Below are 27,297 nucleotides of genomic sequence, written 5' to 3'. Positions count from 1 at the left end.
AAATAGGTCAGACTGCTAAAAGAGGTATTAAGCTTATTCCAAACACTTTTTAGTTTGACTGCTGCAAACACATAGACCTTTAGTGTGATTTTAAGTGGGCGAGGGAGCCAAATGCAAAACACAGCACGTCCTCCTTTTTGTTTGTTTTAACTTCTGATAGGCTGACGAAGGGAATATGGCATGGTTGCCTGAGTGACTTCAAACAAGGGTTTGTAAGCTCCTGGGGTGCTGACTGTACCTGCTGTTAGGACAGAAAAGATGCAGCAGATGTCTGGAAGAGTACAGGATGGAGGCTGCCACTCTTCCAGCTGTCCCAGTATTGTGAYATGACTGTTGGCTGGGGTGCCCCAATGCTGTCCTCATTAATGTGTGAAAGAAGTAACTGGACCTTTCTGCTGATCTAGCTCTCATTTCAGTTTTTGTCTGCTCCCATTTTAACATCCTGAGGTTGATGTTAATTATTACTGCTATCCCTGAAGTTAGCTAAAGAACTCATACTTCTTTCTGTAAGGGAAAAAGAGCACATTTTTTGTCCAACCTTGTATATTTTCTTTCTCGTGGTGTTGTGTTTTTAAGAGCTCTTTGTTCTAGATGTGTATCACAGTAATTCTGAAAGCATTTCCATTTCTCATGTCTTCAATCCCAGGCTGGCTTAAGCTCAAAATAATATTTTGAGTAATGTGCATATGAACTCTCATACAGAAGGACAGTGAGGTTGTATGAATATAATATGAGCCATATCAGACTAGAATAAAGATCTGCTTGTGTCTAAATCTTCAGTGATGTGTGAAGCATCTCATTCTGAGAGAGGTCCCTGACATTTTCACTTAATACCATGTAATTTTTTGGTTAGAAATTGTAGTGAATTCGCTCTCTGTCCATCATCTCTGTTCTTCCTCATAATGTACTATCTACCCTATTCTTTTGTCTCTGCTGGTTTCAATGCTACCTGGAAATTAGGCTCCAAATAAGCCACTCCCCCTTCCCCCCACCCCTTCTGGTAAAGGRAAGGACAAAAGCAGAGATTATGTGTTGAGGTAATGATTTATTGAAAGCACAAAGTAGCGGAGTAAGACATGCACCATAACAACTGCAATATTAATAGCAAAAGTATACGAAAAGAGAAGATGTTTTACCCACAATAATATGTTCACCACCAAGAACAAAAACATGATGGCTTAGGTAGGTCGTGTCCACATGGCTTCTCCAGGCAAAGGCACTCACACAACACTGCAACCAGGACACGGTCACACCTTTTCTCAGTTATCTCCACCAGCCTGAAGATAATTTCTTGTCTGAGAGCAGTACTTTCATCATACTGTCTTAAATGCACATCCAAAATACTTCATACTCATAGGCAATACTAGAAGTTGTGTGAATTTTATTGAGGAAGCTGTATCTCTGGAAACTGGAGTCCTTTCGTAGCCACATAGAAAAGTTACATTTCTCCTGCTTGTGAGTTTCAGCTGCAATTGGGACGCTCTGCACTGTATGTCCCAAACCTTCTTTCTCATGCTCTTTAAAACTTCAGTACCTCTGGAAATTGCAGAACTGCAATACTCATTCAGAAAAGCACTTTCCGACTACACATGAGCTTTCAGAATTTCAAGTTACCTTGAACATGAACCTGTCTTTTAGGATCAAAGATGCCTCCCATGTTTTTCTCMCATACAATGTTTGCCTAGATCTTTCAAAAATAATACAGCACATACCTCAGAGTGTAGAATAAGGCAAAATATACTCACTTTAGCATGAATGTTGTAGGCCAAAGACAGACTGACTGTGTGTTTATGGATAAAGTATGCTTCATGAATTCTGAAAAGCTTAACTMAGAAGTGTAGTCAACATCTGCTGTGCAGACAGAGACCAGCAGATGTTTTGATTTTGCCTACCTTTTTTTAATCTTGGAAGCTAGCCATATTATATTCTTATTGTGCATTGGGCTTGTCCACCAGAGAAGACAAAATTCTTATGACTAAACTTCATCATTGTCTGAATACTGAGAAGCAATATGAATCTTGTTTTCCTTTTTTTTTATAGTTTGAACTAATAACCCTAATCTGGCTTGTTCAAATGCTTGTTTGCTCTGCTGAAGACTAAAACACACAGACCTCTGCCTGAAAGGAGAAACTTTTGGCAGACTGACACTCCTCCTCCTACATAATAATCTTTTTCCGAAGTCATGCGGACAGACATTTTGCTCTCATTTAAGTGCCATGTATTCTCTTCAGTCTGTGTCAGAACTCCCAGAGGTGTCAATGGGATTAGTGTGTATAAATCAAAACTGACTGCCTTCAATTTGTGTGTGTTTAAACCATGTTTATGTGGGAAGTCTGACTTCAAGTTTCTAGCCCTGGAAAATTTATCTTAAAATAATTAYAGCCAGTGAATTACTGTTCTTTGAAAGGATTGCAAAGTATCTGTCCTAACTTTTAATAATAAAACAAGTGATAATATAAGAGTTTAATCCTCTTTTATTCCTCTTTCTTGAGAATACTCTTATGTTTATAGAAAATTCTTTGTTTTCTACATRTGTTCTGTTTAAGCCAAGGACTAGGGCCTAAAACAGCCCAAAAAAAACTACTCAGATTTTATGACTAAGATCTTGATAGCACAGCTTTATTTCCTCCACACTGAATGTATTATACATCCTGTATAATGCCCTCCTCCACTGTCCTTTCACCCTGGCCACTAAAACAAACTTTAAAAATTTTAACTGTCAGAAACTGCTGGGAGAGTATGTTCCAGCAACACATTCGAACATAGGGAGCTTCCAAGCCCAGACCCTGCTTTGCAACAAGATTTCAATCCCGCTTGATCTTTGTCACAGTCTGGAGGCAGTAAATGAAGCTGCAAGCAGCTAGGGCACTGCAGCACTGCGATGTGAAGAGTCTCAGCCAAGAGGAGAGAAAACCCATTCCTGGGCTCAGGAGCTGGACATTTTCTTTCTCCCAAAAGGCATGACAAGAAAGAGGATGAAGTAAACTTCCCAGAGCTCTTTCTTCTCCTCATTTCTAGAACAGGTCTGCTGCTTTCATTTAAACCATGAAGATTGGATACGACTTACAAGGGCTGGCACTTCTCTATGCTCTCTCTTAAGGCTCTCTGCTGGCTGATTTCAGAGGTAACTTTCTAAGATTGGTGGTATTTCTATCCCTACTCTGTGAATGCTGCTCCTGAAAGCTTTGCTCCTTGTATAGCTCCTTAAACACCCCCCGCTGAAGTATTGCCTGACATCTGCAAGGGGAAGTGGACAGCACAGAGTAATCCTGTGCCCTGGCAAAGGCTGAAAGGGAAGAAAGAAGAGTAGCTCCGCTAGCTACATATTGTGTTCGGTTTCCCCAGATGGACACTGTTGTGCTTGAGCGCAAAGAGAATCTTAGAACAAGCTTAAGTAACATCAGGTTCTGATTTCTGTTCTTAAGCTATCATTTTATCTCTAGTTTAGCTAAAATTTATAATGCTGCACAATTCCTGCAGATGACCTAACATTTCAGTTGCAGCTGGGTTTCAACTCTGGCACAAAGTTGCTAACAGAACATCCTTACTGTAAAAACAAAAATGACCTGCATTCCTTCAAAAATTGTAGGATATGTGATATTCTGGCATTGTCTCTGCAGGCACAAATACTGTGTGGGTTGAGTACAAGGATGTCCTCTGTCCAGCTGTATTTGGGGGAACATGAAGGGGGGGAAATACAATGCTTTTCTTCTCCATATTTGGAAAGATGCTTGGCCATGTTTCATTGAGTAATTCAAGCAAAAAGCTATTTGGCTAAAGGACAGCAATCCTCAGACTGTTTGTTTGCAAAAGGGTTTTTAAGTGGGGGTAAAGATTTCCCTTTTGTTTARTAAGCAGGACAGTGTTAAATCACTATATGATCTTGTGGGGAGACAGTAAAGAATTACTGGAATTCACAAAGTCTGGATTTTAATAAGACAATTAAAGAGATATAATAATATGATCGTAGAAGCAGTTGAAGCGCTGCTCTTAAGCTTTCCTTTTCAAGAGCAGTCAGCCCTCTTCTGTCACATGACAAAAACAGTTTATTCACAAGATTTAGTGGCTTTTTTGTTACCTGCTGTTTTGTAATGGAATAGAGTCACAGTCCAGCACCACCTTCTTAAGTATACTGTCATCAGAAGCCACATGAAACCTGCATTTTCCATTCAAGTAATGAAGCCCAGGGCAGATATTTTGACCTTTGGGGACACTTAAAGTGGGAAAAACTCCTTCTGCTCTCCACTTCCCCATCTGCTACAGATCAGTATGAACCAAAGCACAAATAATATGCATGAATACAACAGGGAAAAGACCATCAAAAGAAGAGGGCTTAAGCACACCAACATGGAAAGGATTTGTAAAGAGCTGGCAGGCAGGCTTGGAGAAGGCAATTTCATTACAACAGAGATTTCCCCTGGAAATGCTGCTTTCAGAAAAGCTTAGTGAACATATAGTGAACAGAATGCTTGCTACTCACACATGCACACATGACCTTCACCATCTGCAAGATGACTTTTTTCTCTTGCAAGCACGGCCTCATGGATAAAATAACTTCTTGAGGATTTTAGATGCTGAATCCAAGCTTTTAAGTTTCCATTTATTCCAGAAATTTTTCTAAGGTTTTGTTGAATCACATCAGGAACACACTTGAATTCTTTGGCTGCCCTCACTCTTTCCCTCATGCCATTAGATTTTGTTTACTACAGATGCTGATGCTAACTTCTCACAGTGTCTTGTAATGCTTTAGTGTCTCCTCTCTGCACAGCTAGATTGAATATCAGTGAGTCCAGAGAGAGTTTCCTGTGTTATATATAAGGGAAAATATATGAGGACAGTTCTTCACTACATACAGGTCACTGATTCTTTTCAAAGTCTTTCACATGCTAATTATCCATGGACTGAAATTTCCCCTCATCCTTCAAATTTTCCTGGGCTTTGTTTCACATCAGTACCATGTCTCAGTCTTACATCCCCAGTCAAAGCTTAGCTGTGCACCCATTTATTCTCCTTCTACTGCAGACTACCTGTGTGATAAACATATTTACGTCTTGCATTGATGATTTCACTGTGCCACCCTGTACACATAGGTTTTTTGTTAAACCACTAAGACCTTCTGTGCAGCATGACTGCAGGGCCTGTGTGACTTACAAAAATACAATCTTTTACAAATTTTACATGTATCAAGGATTAATTTAAAATTGCCCTGTTGTTTTTCGCATTTGTAATTCTAATGAGATCACTAACACTGAAATTAACTACTGCATTTTCACCATTAGTCATAGCTGATTGCACACTGGCAGTAGAGGAGGTGCATATGAAAACTGCCCATTGACATCAACTGCACTTCCTTTGTTAAAAATGTTTCCAATATATCTTCTTTTCCTTTGCTTCTGAATCCTAAAATGTGTGGCACTTAYAAATGTGAATCTGGGATTATGTAAATATGGCTGAAACAAAGAAGCCGACAGTTAGCTTTCCAACAAGCTAAACCAGACCAGAGTAAAGTACTTTTTATGATCTGAAAACTTAGGGATAACAGCAGAACAACATAACTGCAACAATCCACTTCAGTTAGGAGCACCATGAGAAACCAGCCTCTTCTTGCTAGTATCTTTCCATTCTTTCATTCTGGTTTAGGCAAAAACTAACACAATCTATAGCTCAGTGCAATGTAGATGAGAAGACTAGGTATACTAGTGTTGTGATTCAGATCACAGTGGCTGCAATTACAGCACCATTTCTTTTCTCTTCCAAAGAGCAGTGGTGCAAATCAACTTGCTGAGAACTTTGGTAGTTGCAGCAACTTTCAGCTATCCTTTCAAGACAAAAGTTTCCATAGTAGCCAAAGYACGACATTGTCTCTTTTATTTCATGGTCAGATTAACAGATATTGATCAGCCCATCACAGGCACATCCTTCAGTACCAGAACCATTCTTCACTTAGGCCTCTATTASTGTGTCTGATTTCTATCTTCTTTAAGTACTGAGTTGCAGAAGCATACCTAAGACATAGATTTTTGTGAAGCACTTGGACTACTACATAAATGTAAAAACATGCTGGATCTGTGTATCAGATGCATCATTCCTTTGATTAAAAAATATATTCTGTTACTAAGTCTCTTGTCATTTGCAGTGAAATTTGAATATTGTTGGAAAGTCAAAAGGACAGTATTGAATGAATTTTCCATCAGCTAAAGCCCCAGTCAATAAAGAATAAGTAATTCAACTAAATGTAAACGTAGGGTTTGACTTGCAAATGCACCGATGTACTTACGTAGTCCACTGCACTGTGGTATGTTACCAAAAGCGAACTCAAGCAGAGAGGAGGAGCAGAAAATGTGTAAAGGAAGGGAAATATCAACTTTCCATCAAAAGACAGAAAGTTGCAATCAACAGGTTTACATGGCCAATCTGTCCCAGGGGAATTTTTCCTGGAAAYGGAATTGATTAGATAGAAAACTTTAATTTGAAACGAATGGCTAAAATAAACCCAAGTTCTTGCCTCATAACATTCTAGACAATTAAATCTGTACTGAGGTTCGTCTAAGGGTAGTGGGTTCTGAATCTGGCAGAAGATCTCTTTGTAAGTGTGTCTCTCTCCCAGAGTGATTTACAGACAGTAAATCAACACAGGACCTTTTCCGAGAAATGGCTTATAACATCACACTTGGCTGCCAGGAATTTTTCATAACAAGCACAGTTTATTGTCACTGCTGCTACATCAATGCACACATTTGCACACACATGTTGATGTACATATGCAAGTGCTGTCCCTGCCTTTCATGCACAAACCCTTCTGGACACTCACCCCACAGTATGGGACACCTCTCTGTCATTTTTGTGCAATATACATCAATAAAGTATTGCTACTTCTTGAAAGTTGGAAAACTAAGTCCTCAGACGGCTGAAGTGTGCCCTTGAACAAGAGAGGGAGACTGTGACAGAGCCAGGAGAGGGACCGGAGCATATGGACCCTTCAAACCTCCCAGCCGCAGGCGCATCCTCCCCGCAAAACAAAGCGCTAAATTAACCACGATTTATTCAGCACGTGTCAGTGCAAGCCCTCACTCCGTCCCCGCGAGCAGCAGCTCCAGCCCTCGCGGCGGGGGAGCGGAAAAGGCGCTCCTTTCTTTTCGGGGGGGGTCCTGCCTTTCCTCCCCCCCCTTTCTCCGAAGCCCGGCATCGCTCCGCTTCTGCTCGGCGCCTTTCCATTGACCACCACCCGCCCCGCTGTGGGGCTGGCCCCCGCCAGGCGTGTGGGACCCATCGGGGCGGGACGGGGCGGCGGGAGGCGGGGAGAGAAGCGGGAAAACGTTACCGAAAGGCGAGGGGGGAAAAGCCGAGAGAGGGGCGTGCGAGGGGCAGCGCCTCCGCCGCGGGGGATTAAAGGGCGCGGATACCTGCGGGGGCCGGCGGGGAGGCCGCACGGAGACGGAGAGGCAGGCGGGACGCCCCTCGGAGGAGAGAGGAGGTGGGGCGTCAGGGGGCGAACAGCCGCTGTCCTGCCGCGGCTGCCCGCGTCTCCCCGCGCCCGCCGCCCCGCCATGTGGGCCCTGGTGGCTCTCTGCTGCTGGGGAGGGCTGTCACTGTCGCTGTCGCTGTCGCCGTCGGCGCCGCAGGGCCGAGCRGGCGGCCAGCCGGGCGCCCCCCTCCGCGCCCCAGCTTTAGCCCCGCCATCCCTGGAGGCGCCGGCGCTGCCCGACACGACGGAGAGCAAAGTGGAGAAGCTGGGRCGCGCCTTCAAGCGCCAGGTGCGGCGGCTGCGGGCGCGCAGCGGGCGGCTGGAGCTGGTGTTCCTGGTGGACGAGTCGTCGAGCGTGGGTCCGGCCAACTTCCTCAGCGAGCTGCGCTTCGTCAAGAAGYTGCTCTCCGACTTCCCCGTGGTGCCCGCGGCCACGCGCGTCGCCATCGTCACCTTCTCCTCGCGCAGCAACGTGGTGCCACGCGTGGACTACATCTCTCGGCGGCGGCCGCAGCAGCACAAGTGCGCCCTGCTGGGACGAGAGATCCCCGCCATCGCCTACCGCGGCGGCGGCACCTTCACCAAGGGTGCCTTCCAGCAGGCGGCGGTGAGACGGGGCGGCGGTGGGACGGGGCGGCGGTGGGACGGGGGCACCGCGCTGCGGGGATGCGCTGAGGGGAGCGGCGGGCTGTGCGGTGACAGTGCGGTGAGAGGAGCGAGCGGTGCTGCCCTGAGGTGCGAGGGGATGCGCTGTGCCAAGGCGAGGTTTARGCATCGAGGGGAGGCGAGGCGATGTGTCGCAGGTGTTGAGGTGCGATGGCTCGGTGTACGGTGTGCTGTGCGGAGTGCGGTTCTCCGCCTTGTGSAGGGTGTTCCGYGACAARGGGTGTAGGGCTGTAGGTKGGGTGTGGGATGGTGTGGTGTGGARCCCAGAATAGTCTGCTCAGGGCAATCAGTCACTATTTTCCCGTGCAGTCTGCGCCTGCGACTCCCATGTTTTCTGCTGCCCTTGCGAGCAAATGTGTGAAATGCCTTCTTTGAAGGAGCGTGGAGGCAATGTCTCAATTTCAGAAGTGATACCTATGAGTCAAGTCTGGCGTCTGAAACGCCTGCCTGGTTTCGTGGCAGCGGGACCTGCCTGCTACCTGTCAGAGATACCTACTCACTGATGCCAGGTGTCTGTTTTAGTTGGAGATGGCTTAGAAAGGTCTCTTTAAGCTATGTACACTGTACCTGTAAGCAGGGGCATGTCCCCAGGAACACAAGACACCGGAACACAGTCAGCTGTAGTGCTGTCATACGCACACACCCACGGCAGAAGTTTGGTCTAGGCAGCTCCTGGGTGTGTGTTGGCGCTTGATCATGCTGGGGAGACTTCCCAGTAAATAGTTCATGGCCAATCTACTCGGGAAGCTTTTTTTACAAGGTTAGGCCAGGCTCTTCCTTGTCATTTGGCCTCTGTGTTCAGAAACAAACCAGCAAACTAAGTCTCATTTTTGATTTTGGGGTGGGGTTTTTTTACATCTAATTTCTGGTGGGACCCTGTAGCTGAGCATTAGGTGCACTTGTCTTGAAACACTTACACATTCTCATTTGGCACTGAGGAGTGAGATTGCAAGAGGTGCGTCAGAGCTGGGCATATGAAATTGGCAAAGATTATTCTCTTCTTCACATTTGGCAGGAGAAAGCAAGCCCACTGTCTAATGTGCTGAGAGCYGCACATGCCAAACCTGCCTTAGGAAAACACATCCCTGTATTAGATCTTCCACTGTGAAGCCATGTTTCAGTATAGATTCATCCCAGGGGTGTTGTGTGAAAAAGTTAATGATACAAGTTAAAAATAGCTGTTAAAAACAAAATATAAGCTTAAGAAATACCATCTGTTTTCTTGATATGAAGCCTTGACTAATGATATCTTTAAAGTGGAATAAACAAAAAAAAAATCCCTTCAGAAACCTACAATTTAGTTTCTTGAGCCTAGCTAAACTTTGTGGCTGCAACAGCATGACTGTCATTTTACACTGTGGTCTTAGAAGAATGTGGGAAGAAAAATGTTCACATGGTGACAGGGAGAATTAAGATAGAATGACAAGGTTAAATTCCAGTCTGCTTACTGGTTCTTGGTTAAGGATACTGTACTRTGGTTTTCTTCAGTATGATTTCTTCATGTCAGACAAATTAACATCTTCAGGGAATACTCTCCTTTCTAGACACTCTTCAGAAAATTACTGTTCTGGGTTTAAAATACTACTACTGGAATAAATCTAAGAAGTATTTTAAATGTAACAAAACTGCTGTTGCCTCTGGCCTCTTAGAATGCTGCCTCATGTTTTTAACTGTCTTTTATGGTGCAACCATAATTATTTCTTCTTTCACTTTTCTAAAATTCCTCTTTTTTTCTTCTTTCTCTTTTACACTTAAATTTGGGGTTTCTTCTGCTTCTGACCAGAATTCTCTGCTTCTTTTTCAAACACAAAAGGATCTGCAAAGCATTACAAATCTCAGGAATTATATCAGCTATRTGTTTTTGTAACAGAAAATGAAGGAAAGTGCATTGTTAGAATGATCCCAGCACTTAAACCATCATGCAACACTCTTCATTGGTAAGTCTCAAAGTGATTGATTCACATCTGTGACAGTTCTTCTGAAACCACGGAGGCAGAGAGATAAGTGAATTCTGCAAGGTCATCAGGCCAGCTAGTGTCTGACCTGGGAACATGAGTGGACAGGAGCAAGATTTACATAGCAGTTGCTGTCTCAGAGCATGTGGCAGCAAAACTGTTCATTTAACATCATCCTGAAAGCAGATCTCTTCAGTCTGACAAGCTGTTGCACAACCACCTAACATCCATGTTCTTTGAAAACACAAGGGAATTCTCCTTGGCGCTGCGGTTCTGCATCCGCTCCAAAGGTACTTGCAGACAAGTTTATTGCAGTTTCTGTGTTTTGTCAAAGCTGTCCGTGGTTACCTTTGCCATGTGGACCACATTTTGGCACTCCTACCCAGCWGAATAAAGATAATTTCTATGAGGTTCACAGAAATACACCCAATATACCACAAAAGACAGTGGCAAAAGGCAGCATACTGGTGAGAAAGGCTGAATTGCTGTTGATGTTTGGGTTTGCAACCCTGTTTGCAATTTCATGCCACACTTGAGCTAGCAAGTGCTCATTTTCAGGAGTCTTTCTTTTAAGGCACGTGTGAACAGTCAGAGAAAGGAGAAGAAACTAATTCATTCAAAACCCTTTGGGTTCAGTTTTTCACAGCATAAGTTGGTGGGACAGCATGAACTACATGCAGCTTATGTTAAGCAGATTGCTTATTGCATCATGGAAAGCTACAGAGCTGTTCTGACAGCAAGAATGAACCAAAGCAGAATTGAAAATACAARCAGGTTTGAGCAAGAGATGCTCCTGTTGCTTAAGGAATGCATCTAAAGTCAAAAGACCTCAGTGGTGAAAAGTGTTGTGAGACCTGTAGGCAAGTGTGTTGGAGCTTCTGATCCTGAGAGATAACCACAGCTGAGAGCACCCATCACACCTCRTGGGAGAGATGTGCATTTGTTACCAGATGAGTTTTGAAGTAGAGCTGAGGGGTCACCATGCAGTGATGAAAGTTTAATCTTGTCTTGGTAGCTGGGAGTCACAGTTACATATATGCCAGCAATTGGTGTGCCTTCTTTATGAATGGACAGTTTAAACATCCTGAAGCTGCACTGGTCTTGATGGGCTAAAGAAAAAATGAAAGTAAAGATTATTTAAACAACTCCAAATGTCAATCTCTTGATAAAATTATATCTTCTAAGAAGAGGATAGTCTTATTTCTGTCTTTCAGTGGAAGTGAAATGGGAAAAATCTCTCTTCATAATTGAAGTTGTAGGTGTTCACTACTACTGGGCAGAAGTCAGAGGTAGCACTTAGACAAGTCAATTGTGAACAATCTGGCACAGCAGTWGCTGAGGGATGTGGGGAGTTCTTTGAGAGTTCTTCTGACCAAGCCTGAAATGTTGTAACAATAATTGTGGCATTAAAAAGGCAATCTTGGTTTTGTAATTCGTCTTCTCTCCACTGAAGTCAGAAAAGGTATAGGTGTAGGTATAGGTAAAAGCATAGGGGTACATATATATGCAAGTGGAAGGTTTGCCACCTACTGTACATGGTGACACATCTTCTGTGAATCTGATATTTGAAATCTGATGTTTATATCTGATGTGATTTTGAGGGAGCATGACGAATGGCCAGCCAGTATGTCAAATTCAGTGCTTTGTGCTATAATTAATAAATATTAAAAAAATGTCCCTCAAAGGAATGTAAGCACTTATCAGTTTAGGATAAACAGTTCTAATGCTTGTTTAATGCTTGTTTAAATAAGTAGTGGTAGCTTTGTTTCTTCTGTATGACAAAAGCAGAGAAGTACAAGATGCAGCACTGCTAACCCCTAGGCAAATTAGCTTTTATTTTCAGTGCCTTTTCAGATTCAGAATCTCATTTTCAAATTAAAATGAAAAATTAGTTSAAGCAAAAGAGCCACAAATCTTTTCTTACCATGAACTTAGTTAAAGKTTTTTTTATTAAAAAAAAAAAAGTAGTGCCCTTTCACGGATAAGATGAATATTCAGAGTCATGTATGTTTTCTGGTTATCAAGAATGTGGATTATTATTGCATATTTATGGATATATTTATTCATATGACCTCTGCAAAATCAGAAGCTAATTATGAGAGAGTAGCTATCTTTGGTGTCATGTTGTAAATATCTGATGATGGCTTTGGTCAGCTAGAACTATATGACTGATTGACAGCATTGGGCTTCTCTGAGTTTGGGTATGGCCTTGGGAGTCTGTGTTAAAGAGATGGTGGGGAAAAAATGAAGTCAACCTGGTTTACCTTTGTGGTCACCTGTGAAGTTGCAGAGCTAGTAGTTAGGGATTCCCAAATMAAAAGTAGCATTCCTGCCATCCATCACTAGTGTTAGTTCTAGATGGCCATTTTTAATCAGTGTGGTGTTTGTGAAAAGTACTGGTCCTCCATACTGCAGCCTTGCATGGGATTTGTTCATTTAACAAAGATTAATGTGGCAGGGTCACAAGCAAGATACACATCTGCACATTGTTCATTCCCCTTAGACCAAGACTGAAATGTAGCTACCTTAAGAAATTATTAGGTAGGTTTTTGGGTTTTTTCTGACTTTTTGGTCAGAACAGACAAAGAGTGCTCTGTTTAGAATCATATCTGGGGCTGCCTAATCAGGGTTAATATTTTGTTTGGTTGAAAACCTGTTCTTTGGAAATTGATCTGTTTGTGGTTGCAGAACTGTGTCTTGCTTTTTGGCCTAAGCAGAAGTGTGTACTTTGGAAGTTCAGTAGATTAGCGACTTGCTATCTTCCCTTTAACTTAAGTGCCATTTGTTTTAAAAATGCTTAAATATGTGCATCATCTCACTGATTTTTTAATATTCTTCCTTCGTTACCCCTAGAATTAGTACACTTGGTCGCTCCGATGAAAGAAAGGCAAAAGATACCAACRAATGATCTGTTCTTCATAGCCTCGTAAAGAATTGCTTTTCATGACTCAAAAACCTCACTGGTTGGTTCTGTTTAATGTTTGGTATTGCATGCTGCSCCAAACCATGGGCTTTATACCTCTGACTATACTCCCAACACTATGTTCATTGTACTACTAGGTATAAGTGACAGCAATGCAAGATGTTTTAYAAAAAGAATTGTTATCAGATTGAATGGTTTAGATTCCTTTCATGCCACATTTATAGTTTACTGAAACATGGGTTAAGGCATGAAGGCCTGAAGGGCACTGGGTTTACCATCTATACTTATACTTTGCACAGCTTCTGACCAAATGGTGTGCTTATGCAATGTGGTGTCTTTGAGAATGGCAAATCAGCCAACAAAAGTTACTGTTCTCCTGTTGTTCTTCAATTTTTGGGATGCTTATTATAGCGTATTGTTTGGTACTTGTTGCACTAACGTGAGTTTGATCATCAGTACTTACAGCTGCTAGTAAAAGAAAGTTGGTTTTGCTCGTGCCATCACGCGTCCAAACTGTTCTACAGAACTTACTTTAAAAAATATATGAACCTAAAATCTAGGCAAACAAATATGAGAATTAATCMATTTTAGACAGCAGGGACAACAATGATTGAAAGCTATACATCAGCTAGRCCACATTTTGTTATGGGCCTGAGAAGCAAGATAGTCTCTTCTCCCAAGTAGCAAGCAATAGAGTGAAAGGAAATGACCTCAAATTGTGCCAGGGAGGGTTTGGATGGAATATTAGGAAAAATGTCTTCACTGAAAGGGTTACCAAGCCTTGGACCAGGCTGCCCATAGAAGCATTTGAGTCGTCACCTCTGAGGCTCATGTACGTGTGGCACTTTGGTACATGATTTAAATCATGGGCTTGGCAGAATTACTGCAAGTAACACTGACAGTGTTAAGGGTTGGACTCAATGATCTTAGAGGTCTTTCCCATCTTAAATGATTCTATGGTTCTATGTTTGCAGTTTTAGCCAGCAGAAGGAAGAATTTTGAACATATATTAGATTTAACCTAAAGCATGTTCCCCGCCAATGTCTTGCAGTTTATGGAACGGCCATCAGGTTTTATTAGTTTCCAACTGACTGTTTTCTGAATGTTCTTCATGAAGTTTTAAGRCTGAAATGATGATTATGGATACATTGTTTGATCCATTGTGCRTAAGTGCATAGAGTGCATAGAGAACTCCATGATTTCCATCTGTAAAGCTTGTCTGTTTGTGAAGCTGAGTAGGATATAACTGAGTGAGATAGTGACAAGGTGGCATTCTCTGACTTTTCCATCTTCTTTGGGAAATGCCACATGTACACTGAGGGCCTTTCAGAAGCAGAGACCCTTCCACTGTGTAAGAGAGGACCCAAGGAACTGGGCAGTTGGCCAATATATTTTACAACAGCATTGATTTTCCTGATGCTTTGGAAATAAGTCATCTGAAGTGTGCTTTTTACGTGTATAACAAAGGCATTTATATTGATCCATTCCACYAATGTTAACATGTTCTGGCTTTGCTGATGGTCTCATGTGCTAAGCATAAAAAGACAAAGGCAGTGAACTACAGCTTTCTGAAAAGAAGGGAGCAATTCTAGGAGAACACACTCCTTTCATTAGAGATTTCTTTTCATGAGAAAACCATTTTTTGTTGTCAAAAGTACCTTCTGATCCCCCGTCCTTAAAATTAGCACCTTCACAGAGGAAATCAGCCTTAGCATKTGCTTTGCTTCAGAGATACAAACCAGAAAAGCTACTGAGTGATTTGTCTGAGAGAAGGAATAAATGCTCAGAATTAAAATTTTGAAGAAGTTGGGACAAAATGAGTTGATTTACTTTTAATTAATTTCCTAGGCTTACAAGAGGCCTTTACAGTAAAATGCATTATGTTTACCAGTATTTCCTGACTTAAGCCTCAGCATTAATATTCTGTATGTAGTATATTTTGCATGTTCTGTGATAAATGTTTTACCCTTTGTCCTCCAATTCCACGAGTTACTGAAGTTTGTGAGTCAGATTTGGCAGGTGAGACAGCACATTTCTGACGCTCAGAATTTTCTGACTTTTCTAGGTGCAGAAATTAAAAGCACTATTGCTTTTAGCAACAGGTATTTCATAGGACCAGCACCCTGCTTAAACCTTGGACTTGCTTACTTCTCTGTGACATTAACACAGTTCAAAACAAAGGTTCTTGTTAAAATTGTGATACTCCCTCTGGTTCAGGGTCTCACTGGCAACCTGAACCAAGAAGATGAAAAGCTTCCTTGAATGTAAGCAGCAGTCTGCTGAGCATGTGCACTGTGAACAGTTAAGCACAGATTCAATTCTCTCCCAATCCCCAACACCCAGTTGTTCTGGGACATCTCTTATCAGTGATAACTCTGTGTTAGCGTTGCTCAATTGTAGCAGTCCTGGAGAAAAAAAAACATTCAGAAGATAGCTGAACAGTGACAGCTGGCAGTAGATGGGCCAAGTCATGAATTGTGTTTGTCCTTTTGAAATTAATTATTCTGTTCAGCTTTTCTTTTCTCCTCCTTGCTTTTYTTAAGTAATAAATGTTTAAAGCAAATACAAAAGAAACAAATATTTGGCAGATGTACTAGTCAATAGCAATGTGAATGCTCTGAAAATACATGAAAACCAGTTACGTATTCAGTAAAATATTTTTGAATCCCTATTTTTATTATTAGCAGGAGACTAGAGAAGTACTAGAGAAATCAAACAACATCTTTATTATATTAATGATGGAAGCTGCTCACAGACAAAGTAAACAAGGATTTTTCATTTTTTAAATCAAACTGAGATCTACTAGCAAAATTATATTTTGAATATAGCATACAACATAGCAGCATATAAGGGACTCCAGCAACTTTTCAAAGTCTTGATTCAAAGCTCGTTAAAAGGTTATATAGCATCAAGACCTCAGAAAATGTCTGTGTACATAACATGCCTTGCTTTTTAAAGTCCTGTTTAGAAGACCTCAGAATGGGAGAAGATGAAAGATATGTATGTTAGTTCTTTCCTAGAAACTAAATGCATTATGTTCTTTCTAGTTCAGAGCTCARAAATGTAAGCCACAAAATTTTATATCGTCTGAGCCAACAGTCCTAACACAACTGTGGAGTCAAAATTACATGTAGGATCTCCTGTCATTACAAAGCCAAGGGCAATTTTGGGTTGTTTGTTCTGGTTGCTTATGTCTGTGTCGAAGCTGGAATTTGTATACGCAAAGAAATGGAGAACCCATAAACACTCTGGGAAGTGTCTTTCAATGGTTGATCACTCTTGTAGCAAAAGTGTTTCTTCCCCTCTCCAGTGGAATTTTTGAGTGGAATTTTGATATTTAAATATGTGCTTCTTGTCTCGTGACACCAATTAGAAGATTCTGTGTACATCTTCTTTGCTCGCCYCCTCATTAAGTATTTATATATATGCATGGATAAGAGGACCTTAAGATTTCTTTTCCTCTGTCTGAACATTACTACTTCTGTCAGTCTTTCYTCAGATGTCATGTCCCTACATTTCCTGGCCATGAGCATGCCTGGCTTTTTTCCCTGTGTGCTTTCATCCATATAGTGGGGTTGTCTGACACAGCTGKGAGATTTACTTGAGTCATGTCTGCCAGTTATTTAAAGAACTGTGTAAATACTTCAAATATCCATATTGTTTCTATAGATACATCTTTCCTCTGAATTAAGAGTGCATTTCTCGCTAGGGGAATATCCAAGGAAAGCTTTAGTATTAGTTAATTTCTTCTACATTGGTAATAGCTTGTTCTCTAGAACTTCTGTAGCAGTGTAGAAGAGAGTGGTGAAAGGCTGGAAGCTAAAACCTCTAATTGTGAAATGTCTTTTAGTTCATTTTCTGAAACCTAAAGAGAGGATAAGAGTCATTTGATTGGAGCAGTGAAAACAGCAGTGTATAGTGATCAAAAAAAAAAACCATGGTGAAATCAGATCTGTTCTGTTTCAGAGAGGGAGCATTGGAGGTGTAGCCAGGTCTTTTATGTAGAGGAATAACATTTGTATTGTTGCCAAAAATCAGTAAAATAAAACTCCTTGACACCAAYGTAACATTAAGAAGCAGGCATTCTATATTTGGCTGGATGCACAAGGGGATATTTCCTGTCTCCTCCAAAATACCGTGTTTGCTGAGTACAGACGAAATTGCTGTTTATATGCTATATTTTGCATATATTCGTAGGCTTTCCCAGAAAAGATATGCATATGGTAATCATTTCCCTGAGGTCATTAACATATGTTCCTTCCCTCGGTGCATGCCTCATCTCCTGGGGGACTCTGGTGATCTCTGGTAGTGGGCACCCCCAAAGGTGTACCTGACTTCCTGGTGAACTGCTAAAACTTTGCACAACTGGGATGGTKGCTTTCCAGTTCTTCCTACAAAAYAAGCATTGCGGTGGTTTTTSAAGAACAAGCATTGTGTTAACCCACCAGGTGCAAACAATTCTTCACCTGGCAATAATTTAACGAAAAAGGGGAAAAAAGAGCAAAGCTTTGATTTGCTCTTGTGAGATGACCAGGTTACTCAGGAGTGGTCTGGATTCARTGATAAGGTGCCTCGGTTCCACCCAAAGCTGTGTTTGATCACTGTACTGGTTATTTTTTTCTTTATAGAATATTTGTTTACATAAAATCTCCTGTCARATTTGGACCTTTTACCTGCATGAAGGGTGAAAGCAAACCTCAATACAAAAGTTGAGCATTGCAGGGAGATTTAGGATTGCCATTTTTCTTTGTGGGTCAAATACGGATCTGCTTCTGAAGCCACGTGTTTTAATAACCTGATGAATATCTGAATCAGATCTGTGCAGTGGTTTTGTAATAAACTAACATTTATTCACTTTAATATAARCTTAATAGTGAACATGTTGCATTATAGATAATTAAATTAATTCTGTAATATTATAAAATGGAAATTCTTTCTTTTATAGTGAATGAGTGATCCTCTGGGGAAAAAAAGAATCATTTCGTTCTATTCAGAACTCATCCCCTGGTGTGCATGTTTTATGTAATTCCTAGAGTGAAAAGAAATCCAATGTAAGTGGTGTCCTGGTGTAGCAAAGCTGAATGGCTCTTTAGTGGAGGGCTTTCTGGCTTGCTTCTGAGATGCAGTGGTGGTCCTTCCTGACCTATAACAAATAACATATGCTTTGTAGCCCTCAGGTAGTTGCATTTCCTACAAGGTGAATGTTGGATAACGTTATTTTTGAGGGCTAGGTTCCAACTTAAGCATTTTAAGGCAAGCTTCGCTTGGCAAGGATCCYGGTGCTGTCTAATATTATCACAGACTTAGTTTGTAAAGTGAGAGAGGGTAACCCATTTCAGCTTGTTTCCCTCAAGATAGATATGTTAATATCCAATTCTGTGTAGWCAGAATCTTCTTTAAAAGCAAAAGTGAGAGTAAGTACAGGGATCAGGCCCAAGATGATAAGTTTATGGATTAGATGCAGAAGATGTAATTGAAGCAGTAACAAAGAATCTTTGACAACATCATTACTGCAGCTGTCAAGTGACTGAAGAAGTCTTTCCCTTGGATCTTTCTGATCTCCTAATTTTCTATTACAAACTCCATGTTAATGTTAAAAACACAGAAGTTAGAGTTTAGCTGTTTTTGTGACTGTACTGATAGGAATTTTCCCTAACAGTTGTGAACTTCTAGAGGAGGATTTTGTACAATTGTTGTTGCACAAGACTTCATTTTTTAACTCTAAGGACTGTTATTGGCACAAAAATTTGGTTAGTCTGCCAGGTATTTGTACACACTAAACAGTCACTGAACACAATACAGATGGTAACAACTTTTTGCTAATGTGAAAAGAATGTTTTATTTACGATCTGGAAGGGTTACTGAAACTGACTGATCTACTACTCCTCTGAAGGAGGTGTAGACAGGAGAATAGTTACTGAAATGGTGAAAGACTAGGTGTTTCTAGTGGCCTTGTGCATTTATGTTCAACCGTAAATACAGAAGCTGGCAGGGGCTGGGAAACAATCTCTGTGTCTAGAGAGACTCTTACAAGTTTAGGGGTTGAACAAACATTTGAAAATACATGAACTCTCTGTTGGGGAAAAAACAGCTTTCGAAACAACTTTCTGGAGAGGGAAGGAGAGAGGTTTCTCAGAATAGAGGGATGTAAGTCGGGGTCAGAGAAAAAAAAAATTATGTGAAATGCTGCACAAATATTGGACAGAAGAGTAATGCAGACTGATACCTGGATTGTCGGCGGCTCTGACAGGGTGGTGGCCTGTCCTGTGTGTCACTGTGTCTTCCCAAAGAGAAACAAAACACTGAGTAGACCAATGGACATACACAAATGCTTTAAAAATAGACTTTGTTCTCCTCCCCCCACCTCCTCCCTGCCCYCCGTGTTGAATATTTCTTTCCTTCCCTTGTTGTTTTCTTCTGGCCTTATACAGCAGGAATTGTGTGGCTAGAGTTACAGCTGCAAGACAGGAGGGTCAAGCTGGCTTTGTTTTGTTTTGATTTCTAGGGGCAATGTGTCGCAATCTTGTCTGCTTGTCTGTTTCTCTACTCACATTCCCTGAATATTCAAATCCTCAGACAGCTTCATGCTCTCTTACCTGTTGGCTTRGTTTGTGTTTGTGTGTGACAGAAATGCTGTTCTGAAGACATGGCCACCCTTKGAGATGCAGAGGACAGAAAAGCTGTTGGCCTCTTGCCTTATCTGAGGGTCATGTAACTAAAGCATATTTTCCCCCTCAAAATATGTCATTTGCACCTCAACAATGGTCTTTCACTGACACTTTCCACGTACTCAAAGCCCCATATTTTAAAAAGGCTTGCTGAGCAGCTTTTCATGGAACCAGGAGCTTTCTTAGTTACATGGAAAGTCATGGAGGGTTTGTGTTTCAGGAGTTTCAGAGAGCATTTGTGTCAATCTGTAAAACAGAGATCCCTGCTTATTCGCTAGACAGAATTAAGCAGTCCTGAGATATCTGTAGTCCTGGCTGGACTACTGAGGCTCAAGCTCATTTGTTCGTTGGCTTTGCAGACATGTCCCTATGTTTAGGGAAAACGTGGAAATTTAATTGCTACTGGTGATGAGCATTAGCTGCCGAAGGACTAGAGCAGCGTGCAGTGCTATCCTCTACGTTTCTGCTGTGCACCAACGRAAACAGTGCTGAAGGATGCTACAGAAGGATGCCAAGCCRTATCCTTCCAAAATTAAGCTTTGCTCCCCTTTCTGTACATGTTATGACACAATCACAAGTTTAAATCATATTCAGCTAGAGCAATCTGCATGTAGGTGGGATCTTCAGAGAATTGCACTAGCAATCTTCTCTCAACCCTGTATRTGCTGTGGTTTCTTCCTCAGTTACACGCATTTCACAACTTGCATATACTTGGGGCATATTTTTCCACCTTTATTATTTGCAGATTGAAAGAACTTTTTTCAAAGCTCAGTTGCCAAAATCAAGTGAGTATAGATGGAACATACGTTTTCCTTGTCTTGTTTTTCAAAAAAAAAAGGYCATTTTTACAGAAATAGATTAAGACAAACATCCTGAGTGGAGAATTTCAGCCTGAATACTTAAGAAATTGGATAGAAGTTTAAGTTGCTTATATCCCATTTTTAAATAGCACAGTTAATGCTAAATATGTTGATTATATGTAGTAATTATAAATAGCACTGCCCTCTCTGCCTGCAATGTTACTTGTCTTAGAGCATCAGTTTCAGAATGCATTTTGAATGAGGCATTTGTACTTTTTTTCCTAGTGTTTGTCTTCATGTTGCCTTCTGTCTTGTCTTTTCCTTCCTGATTCTTTTCATTCTAGTTTTCCACTTCATTCTGTTTYCCCACTTCTTTCTGGTTTTCCACTAATGACTTAAGCAACATGAGGAACAATAAGTTTGGTTTGTGAAGGGTATTTTTGTCTGCARGCAAATTTGGTTTTGCTCCCTTTGGCTTTTGCATACAAGTAGTAATAAAATCAAGCCCAACAGCTAAACAGTGCTTGGCAGTCTCTCAGACCACAGTGCCAATGGTATGTGCTTTGATTTATGGTCTGTGTGCTTGGTTTTGCTTASTATCTACCTGAAATCAGCAAACTGGCAAATCAAAATCCAATTGTCCTGAAATTTGTCCTGTCCTACTGAGAAGGGATATTTAGACTAGCCTAGCTAGTAAGCTTTTGGATGAGCTGAAAGCCTGACAAYACGTAAAGATTTTGTAATGAAACAGCCCAGTTTGGTTGCTCTCTGATTTTTGGAATTTGTGCTTGTTAAGAGTGGCTTAACGCATGCAATGACATGACTTCTGGAGTATCATTCAAAGGTCTCTTCAATGTCTTTTGCATTGATTATAACAGTCTGTTATCGAAATAAACACAATTTGCCTACTACCAAATTGGAAGTCTGCATCTAATTCCTTCTACATAAGTTCTCAGAGGGTGGAGGAAGTACACTTTTACTATCCCCTGCTTTAGGATCGTGGACAGCACCTGGCCATAGTTAGGACGTTGCTGGTCATCCCGTGTTTACTCATGCTCTGACAGATGGTTGTTAATCATCAGCACAGTATCTCTGTAGGGTGGCTTCTAGTCCATGACACATCAACATTGCATTTTTGCCGGTGCTCCACTTGTACAAAAATCAAATGTAGGAGAGTAATTAGCACTAGAGCATTGTCAGACTGAAGGTTGAAATGGGCAGGAATCTGTGGGCATGTTCTCACTCAGGCATACTGAACAGTGTCACACATGCTTTGTGTGAAGTATTAGAAAGTGGGAGCAGCAGGGTGGAAGGGGCTACAGGCAGTTTTTGAGGCCATGACAGACAATCTAAAGTGATCTTAGCAAGCCATTGTAAGGGAGAAAAGCACCATTCAGTGGGGAAAAATGGGGAATATTATGCTGGGTTTCAAATAACCTACGGTCCTGATGCTTGTTAGGAGAAGACTTACAGTAAATCAGCAGTGGCATTTGTCGCTTAGTGGATTGAAACAAAAGATTACAATAAAATGTGTTAGACTGTGTTTTCGATCTTGCACTCGATTTTCAATGTTTGTATTCCCTGTTTAAACTTCAGTCTGAACAAAGTCACGTAAACTCTGGTCAGAATCATTGCTGAATGGGTGACTTYCTTAATCAGTGTGAAAAGTGTTTAATTTCATATTCTATCTTGGTTTCTGTGACTGTCCAAACTGTGACCGCCTAAAGTGGGACTCAATGTTTTGCCTTGTTCATCCACAGGCTCTTTGTGCAGATGTTTGACCTTTGTTATACTGGGTGATCTTGTAAGGGCCTAATTATCTRTATAATTCAAATACAGGGAGTCATATAATGGAGGAAGTAGAGTACAGCTCAATCACTGTTAAGCCTTTGCTGAGGTGTGCAATTTCATTTTCTCTTCCAGCAAATATTAAGGCATGCCCGTGGAAATGCTACAAAAGTAATATTTCTCATTACTGATGGATATTCCAATGGGGGAGACCCAAGACCCATTGCAGCATCCTTGCGTGAGCTTGGAGTGGAGATCTTCACCTTTGGGATATGGCAGGGGAATATCCGAGAACTCAATGATATGGCATCCCATCCAAAAGAAGATCACTGTTACCTTCTTCACAGTTTCACTGAGTTTGAAGCTTTGGCACGCAGAGCTCTTCATGAAGGTAATAGTGTCCTAACCTCCGAAATAAATCTAAAGGGAGCAGAGAGGTCTGAATAGAAATATCTCCAGAACTGTCTTGCATTTACATTTCATGTAGTGTTGATTCCCTTTTCATTTTTCTCRTATTTTCTAGCAGAGGTGTTTGTTCCTCAGTTAAAAGGATAAATTTTATTTGGCTTAATTTGTTATCAACWAGATGTGAGCAAAATTCTCCTCACTGATGTATATCAGTGCCCACATCCATTCAGCTCTTCATTTTATCCGTGAAGGACAGACTGTGCCTCTTGGCTCAATGTAACTTGTGCTTGAATGGATGAACCCTTTAGTCAGATACAAAAGGCACCTGGTGGACACCTTAGAGCTGGACTTAATGCATTTATAGTATCTCACACAGCAGCAACAGTTAGCCTGRTCAGAACTGGTCTAGATCTCTGCCTAAGAGTCGTAACAGTTTGTGTTTATGACCTTACACACACAGTGAAACTGGAGAGAGGACAAGGTGGAAAGAAAGTTTGGCCTTTGATTTAATCCTCTTCTRTTCTGCTCTATTCTAAAAAAAAAGTTCTTCCTGAAAAATAGGGTAGGTTTACACAGGCAAGTGAGAACACATGATTAAACATTTGTTTGACAATTCTACTTGATTGAAGTTTAGAACATGCGTCAGACTACCCACTTGCATTTATTTGTTACAGTTTTTAAAAACTTGCTAATTTAAAATAAGCTWTGTAAAATAAGCTTTTCTGATGCTTTGTTGCTATCCTTTTTGTTCCAAATAAGGTTGGTCTATGTGAATGTACCAAAGGAAAGATTTTTATTTTCTAATATGACCAACTGGTTTTACATGCCATGACCAAATGTTCTTCTGATACCGAATATGGCATCCCCCAAAGCTGGGAAAAGCTGTCTCAACAGCTTCTGTTGAGAGTGAGACTGCATCCTGGCAGTGTTAGACTCAAACAAAGCTGAGTGAGAAAATTGGACTGCRCCATGAATTTCGGTGAGCCTTTTTCCAGAATAAGGACACCAATCTTTTTGCATTTTGAGTGTAGTAAGGCTCTGCTTCATGCTGCCATCACTGCTAATTAGAATTTGAACCCAGGGTTTTTAACAAATGTTTCACTAATGTTATAATGTGAGACTGTGAAATAGCTTTTGTTTGAATTCTTTGCTAATAAATTGATACTGTTTCAGACCTGCCCTCTGGCAGCTATATCCAAGAAGATATATCTCATTGTTCATATCTCTGTGAGGCGAATGAAAACTGCTGCGACATCATGGCAAGCTGTAAATGTGGCACTCACACTGGCCAGTTCGAGTGCATCTGTGAAAAAGGATACTACGGGAAAGGTCTGCAACATGAATGCACAGGTGAGTCTCTTGTCCCAGMATTTGGGTTTCTCTGTGTGCTCTGAATACATGGCTAATCTGTTTGAGAGCTCAAAGATCTATTTGGGATTATGGCTGTGAACTTGGATCAGAATGCATCCAAGGCTGCTGGAWAGCTCTCTGGCTGATGGCACAGAACAGCTCTAGCAGTCGAACTCACCTCATGCCTTGTCTTCAGCAATAGCACAAAGGGAAGAGGTAAGAATGGGGCAAATGTTCTGACAAGCTAAATCTTCCCTGAAACACAGCACACTGGAAATTTGTGGCTATGAGTTCACCAAGTCTGAGGTAATATCTTTTGCTCTCAAGGGCTCATCTTACATTTTTCCCTCATGAATTTTTCTGATCATTTTTTGAATTTTCATAAACTCTCATGTTTGAAGTGGGGCTGTATTTGTGGATCTTCACAGGCTAAATTCTGGGTGAAACGTATGGTCATGTAAATGTGCCTTAATTCTCTCACGTTGACTTCCAACTACTGTAGAGGAAGAGAGTATTYGAGTCACTAAACAGAACCTTTTGTTGCACATTTTGCTAATACTGGTTTTGTTACAATTTTTTGGACAAGCCCTTTTACTAGTATGCATTCAAAGTATGGTTAAAAGAACAGCAGTTTACACTTCTTTACAGGAGTTGATCTGTAAAGTTGTATTACACTCCCTGCCAATAATCACACTCTAATTCACCTTGCATCTCTGGAACACGTTTCCTTTTTTCAGGTGGTAAGCAAGCATTCASTGGGTTTTGAGTGCAGCTTAAGTAGAGGAATGTAGTTAGGAATCAATGTCAGCACTGGCACATTGGATGAGAATCATATTATATGTAATGTTTGCAGCTTCCTCATGTGCTCGATTAACTCTAAACAGRTATGTTGTTCCATTTTGCTTGCTTTCAATTGTAATTCTCATTTATTGAAGAGAAAACCACATTTCCATCTTATTTTTTTCTAYTGTCATTAAAGTAATTTTCCTCCATCTTGAGTGCCATAGAGAGATACTGGACAAAATAGATACAGCATTTCTGCCTCTTATCAGTRTCTTGTACCATTAAATATTGATTAGAGCTGTTCCTAAAGAGAGCAGGACTATCATTTTAGAGTTGCCCTTTCTACATGAAAGGGTCTTTTGGTGGAGTAAGCATGCCTCTSAAGTACCATAAAAATAGTAAAAGATTTCTTAAAATAGGTACTTTGCAGCTGGAGACAAAACTTTCAATTTTGCTTCCTTGGTATGTRCTTCTGAAATAACTTTGTAGAAGGYTTGGTATTAGGTGCACTACAAGTAAGCTGATGATTGCAGCCATCTGCTGTGTRTGTGATGATAATTGAAGTTGCATACATGTATTTTAGGGAGAATTTGACCCGTGTACTCAAACCTTTTCTTTATGTCTGTTCTGTTCAACTTGTGCTCTTTAAGACAGAAACAAAAGACAATATGTGTTCTTTAAAGGAAAAACAGCCTATTTTGAAATCTCTTATTCTGGAAAGGATTCCAACCTTTTTTTCAACTTTTCACAGCAGAACATAACTGTGGATTTGTAAAGCATAAGGAATCTTAAGAATGCATCTTAACTTTTCTTCACTCTACAATGTGCAGGATGATTCGTGGCAAGTTTACAGGACTTCAATTTTAATTGGACTATTTTTAGGGGTTTTTTTGGCTAAACTTGCAGATGCTCCACTAGCCTGTTTCCCTATTACAGTAAGCCTTTTTAAAAAGAATTTTAATTAGGAGGGAAAATGATTTACTGTGAAATATCTGTGGGTTTTGCTATTTTGGTTTTTTTTTTGTGTCATTGTTTTCTGTATACTCTTGTGCTYTGCATTATACCACCTTACTGTTGTTTATAGTTTTAAATGTGAGGCATCAGAATAACATGTGAAAATCATAACAGTTTTTCCTTTCATAATTACCAGAAAACATTCTCTAGAAAGCTTCTGTAAAATAAAATAGCAGCCACAAGCTTTGTGCCGAAAAGCAGAAATTCAGTGTCCCCCTCCTGCTCTTGGTRAAATTGATGATGTCCCACTGAAGAGAGAACAGACTGACTGTTGTTTACTTTATAAAGCAAACCAAATAAAACCTCTTGGCCCACATTGGGAGCCTCAAGAAGCCCAAGGCATCTATGACAATTGCAGCAAAGGAAGGGAGAGGGAAGAAAAACTGACACRGGATTGTAATCAGTTCATGGGTATTGCAGAGTACATAAACACCTCCTCCTCAGTTACTCTGTACTTCTTCTTCTCCTTTTTTTCCTTGATTACAAATGTTGAGGTTCAAATTAGAGACAACCAAAGAAAAATACAGAAGGAAGCAAAAATGAATCTTGTGATTTTTCATTAAGACTCTTTCTTCCATTTCGGTTCAAATAGACTGCATTTTTTGTAGGAAAGTAAAACAAAGAGTCCAGGTCTCCATTTGTATCTCCTTCTCTCTCTGAGGACATTAGGATATATGTCTTTAGTATGGCCTTTTCACAATTTTTTCAGTAAGACTCTCCTTGGAAAGTTCTGTTTTAAGTCATCTCTTGGGTTGGTTGACCTTTTAGATTCAAGATGATGCAACAAAAGATGGTTCCCAACAAAAGAACATGTTCACCTTATCCTTAGTTACTCTCAAGCGTAGCCACAGTTATTGGGGAGGTAGGAAACTTGTCTGTCTGCCTGAAATTATTTTCTTTTATCTAACATGTAGACCCCATTKTTTGCAGTTCAAGGTATCCATAAAGATGATGTGCAACTCACAGAGCAGAACCAGTAACTTAATTCTTCCTAGTCTAGACTGGTTATTCCTTCTTTTGTTTGTATTTAGCTTGCTGCTTGGGTATAATTATTGAATTCTGCCATAGGCATGAATATTTAATAGGTTGCCTATTTAATAGGCTTGTATTTAGGAACATGCAGCATATCAGTAATCATGGGCACAGCCACTAGGGCAACAGTTTTGCCTTCAAAATACTACATGGATTAGATTTCTAAGGAGCCTTTCCAATGAAATATGAAATCATGCGAAAACGTTTTTTTCCCCTTTCTTTAAAAATATTAATTCAGAGCACATCACTGAAAAGACTTTAAACTGAGAGTATGTAGATCCAGCAAGGCAGGGAAGATTTGCATTTTGTGGTTTCTTGGACTGCAGAACCAATTTTCATCTGAGCATTTTTTCCATGAGATTTTTGGGATTGTTCCTGTTGAGAATGCAAAACAAAACCTGATGTTCCAAAACTGGATATCTTCCTAGTTAGAAAAAAAAAAAAA

The 27,297-nt window shown here is 40.7% G+C and overlaps 1 protein-coding gene across 2 annotated transcripts in view; it reads left to right on the top strand.

Annotated features, from left to right (window-relative positions):
• The first annotated feature begins 7,252 nt into the window (after positions 1–7,252).
• SVEP1 (sushi, von Willebrand factor type A, EGF and pentraxin domain containing 1) overlaps positions 7,253–27,297 on the top strand; it is a 114,836-nt gene continuing 94,791 nt past the window's right edge. The window contains exons 1-3 of one of the 2 annotated variants that reach the window (XM_057374566.1): positions 7,253–8,072; positions 22,401–22,656; positions 23,847–24,023. In XM_057374566.1, coding sequence (XP_057230549.1) covers positions 7,548–8,072; positions 22,401–22,656; positions 23,847–24,023 — 958 coding nt within the window. In that variant the 5' untranslated portion in view covers positions 7,253–7,547. The remainder of the gene's footprint in view (positions 8,073–22,400; positions 22,657–23,846; positions 24,024–27,297) is intronic. The other variant, XM_057374565.1, reaches the window with a different exon arrangement.

This window comes from Malurus melanocephalus, unplaced genomic scaffold, assembly GCF_030028575.1.
Source record: "Malurus melanocephalus ecotype Western Australia unplaced genomic scaffold, MMel_1.1 scaffold_228, whole genome shotgun sequence".
Lineage (NCBI taxonomy): Eukaryota > Metazoa > Chordata > Aves > Passeriformes > Maluridae > Malurus > Malurus melanocephalus.
The sequence above is the reverse complement of the archived record's forward strand: the minus strand, read 5'-3'. Positions and strand labels throughout refer to the sequence as shown.